The following is a 2,379-nucleotide window of genomic DNA, read 5'->3' as shown; positions in this document are numbered from 1 at the left end:
TGAAAATAGTAAAACCTCAATTAAAACTATATTCTTTTCAGTAAATTAAGCCATTCAATCAAAGAACAAAAGTAATGGATGATGAAGGTATGGCTAAACCACAGTTAGAAACCAAATCCATATTGGAAAATCACAATCCTGCAACATTTGAAAGGCCTTTTTCAATCTCTGTTTATACACCCATTGAATATGGAAATCAGATTCTTTGTGACCTTTGTTCGTGGTGATGAGATAAGGCTACGTTTTTCTAATATCCCAATTCAATATAAATAGATTAATATGCAGAATTTAGCAAGAAAATAGAAGAAGCCATCTCTGCAAAATTACTTCTGGAGAAAAAATAAAAAAAACTGAAGTAAAAGAAAAAGAACAAGTTCAGATACATATTTGAATTGCATTTCCACAAAAGTTACACACTTGAATTGAGAAAAAAAACAAATATATTGAAGAAATAGAAGGCTCCATTAACATTGATCAAATGATCACATTGATCCTAATCCATGTGAAGAATCCCTTCTAAAATTTGAAAGGGTTCAAATCCTAACACATTGTCCTTGATTTCAATACAAATTTTTCAAACGAGCGAAATTTCACTGAAATCGAGTTGACTCGCAATCTCTTCCAGTTGCTTCTTCACACTCATGTCGATCAATTTCGAACCAGAGTTCCCGTACCTGATCGTGAACCCTGCAACGAGCGACGGATCCAGCACGGTCTTGATCCTCACGTTCTTTGCCCCCGTCAACCTCTGCACTCCCTTCGCTATCTGCGCCAAGTGCTGCGACTCCAACGGCACCACTGAAGTCACGATCGCCAGCTCCGTGTTCGTCAATTTGTTATAGAATAGCTCGAATTCCTTCACGATGTCTTTCACCAGCTCGATCCGCTTCATGTCCACCAGAATCTTCAAGAAATTCGCCGTGTGTGGTTGCAAGCTCGACGATTGAGCAATCTCGTCGATCACTTGGCTCTTCTTCTCGCTTCTGATGGTTGGATTCGCGAAAAAGTCGTATACCAGAGAGTCCTTGAAGACCTTCTCCACTTTCTCCATGTCTGCGCTGGTTGAGTCCAGTGTTCCGTTCGATTTGGCAACCTCGGCCAAGGCGGAGGCGTAGCTCGCCGCGGCCGTGTCCAACATAGTTGCTCCGGCCGCTCCGGCTCCGCGTCGAAACCTGGTCTTGGCAGCGAGTTTCGGGAGTTTGAGGGATGAAAAGCTGCCGGAGAACGACAATCGGATTGGTCTCGAGGCTAGGGTTTTACCGGAGACCCGTGCCGACAGTGGAGTTTTAGCTTGAAGTGCAACCGGAGATTGCTGCAGAGCCGCCATGGTTACCGGCGACGACACTAGCCGAGATTCTGATGTTGCGTTTTTGGATTTTGAGGCTTTTGCGTTTTGCCGGGTGTTGGAGAGGTTTTGATTCGAACGGACGGTCAAAAAAGGGACACGTTTTGCAATCGACGGTGCAAAAGAAGCATTTTATCTTGTATTTGGAGAACGGCAACCTCTTATCCACGGTTGGCGAAAACGCGCCACGTGGAAACACCGATATGAGTTGAGCGCCATTCAAATCTTACCTCACTGCGAGAGTGCGAGGAGTGGAAGAGGTGCGAAGTGGTGGTTATTGCTGCTTCTAAGGTGATCCCCGATTTGGACCTCACAATATTTTCCTCACACCGTCCTCACATAGACTTTTCAACCGTGTATTGGGGATATCACATTTCACACTGTATAATGTAATGTGAAACGGCCGTGTATGGGATATCACATATGATGTAGGCGCACCTGGCCCGGACCAATGGGACGGCAGCGCATGTGCGGTAGCAGCATTCAGAGCGAATCCAATCAGTGCGCCTAGAGCAGAGCTCGGCGAGGAACCTAGAGCCATTAGCGCGGGTGCATTTGGCAGTCCTAATGACCGCACTTCTAGTGTACGGGCTGCATCTCGACCGTCCTAGCTCACTTACCTCCAGACGGCCTCAAGTATAAATAGGGGGCAATCCCTCAAGATAAGGGTCTTAAATCTTGAATTTGGAATCTAGAACCAAGAACTCTAAGAACTCTTTGATTACTTGTGGCCTCGTCTGAGTGCTCCCACCTCAGGCCTCGTCCACCTCGTACTACCTTGAATTAACTTGATTGTCAGAGTCTGCCTCGGGTACTCACCCGAGGCCTCTGACGTTATCCCTTCTTTACTCCTCGCAGGATAGGCCTACCAGCCCTCGATTGATCTAGGCCTCAAACTACTCAGCCACATCTCGTATCGGAAACAAATTGATAGTGTTGCCCCTAGCCCATTCTGGGTAGCAACAATTGGCATCGTCTGTGGGAACGTCACTAAGACTTCCTTCAACAAAATTGCATTCTCTCAAACTTAAAGA

General features: G+C 45.9%; 1 protein-coding gene across 1 annotated transcript; it reads right to left on the bottom strand.

Moving 5' to 3' along the window:
• Positions 1–356: 356 nt before the first annotated feature.
• Positions 357–1,406, bottom strand: ATPD (F-type H+-transporting ATPase subunit delta). Its single transcript, XM_010264823.3, has one exon. The coding sequence runs from the start codon at positions 1,325–1,327 to the stop codon at positions 575–577; it is 753 nt and encodes a 250-aa protein (XP_010263125.1). The 5' UTR covers positions 1,328–1,406; the 3' UTR covers positions 357–574.
• Positions 1,407–2,379: the final 973 nt, after the last annotated feature.

Source organism: Nelumbo nucifera, chromosome 2 (genome assembly GCF_055504915.1).
Source record: "Nelumbo nucifera cultivar China Antique chromosome 2, China Antique-T2T, whole genome shotgun sequence".
Lineage (NCBI taxonomy): Eukaryota > Viridiplantae > Streptophyta > Magnoliopsida > Proteales > Nelumbonaceae > Nelumbo > Nelumbo nucifera.
Note: the sequence above shows the minus strand (reverse complement) of the source record. Positions and strands in the feature narration are given on the sequence as shown.

Bases quoted from the DNA above. Each gene is read 5' to 3' on its own strand.
- ATPD (XM_010264823.3), bottom strand. From the start codon at position 1,327: ATGGCGGCTCTGCAGCAATCTCCGGTTGCACTTCAAGCTAAAACTCCA.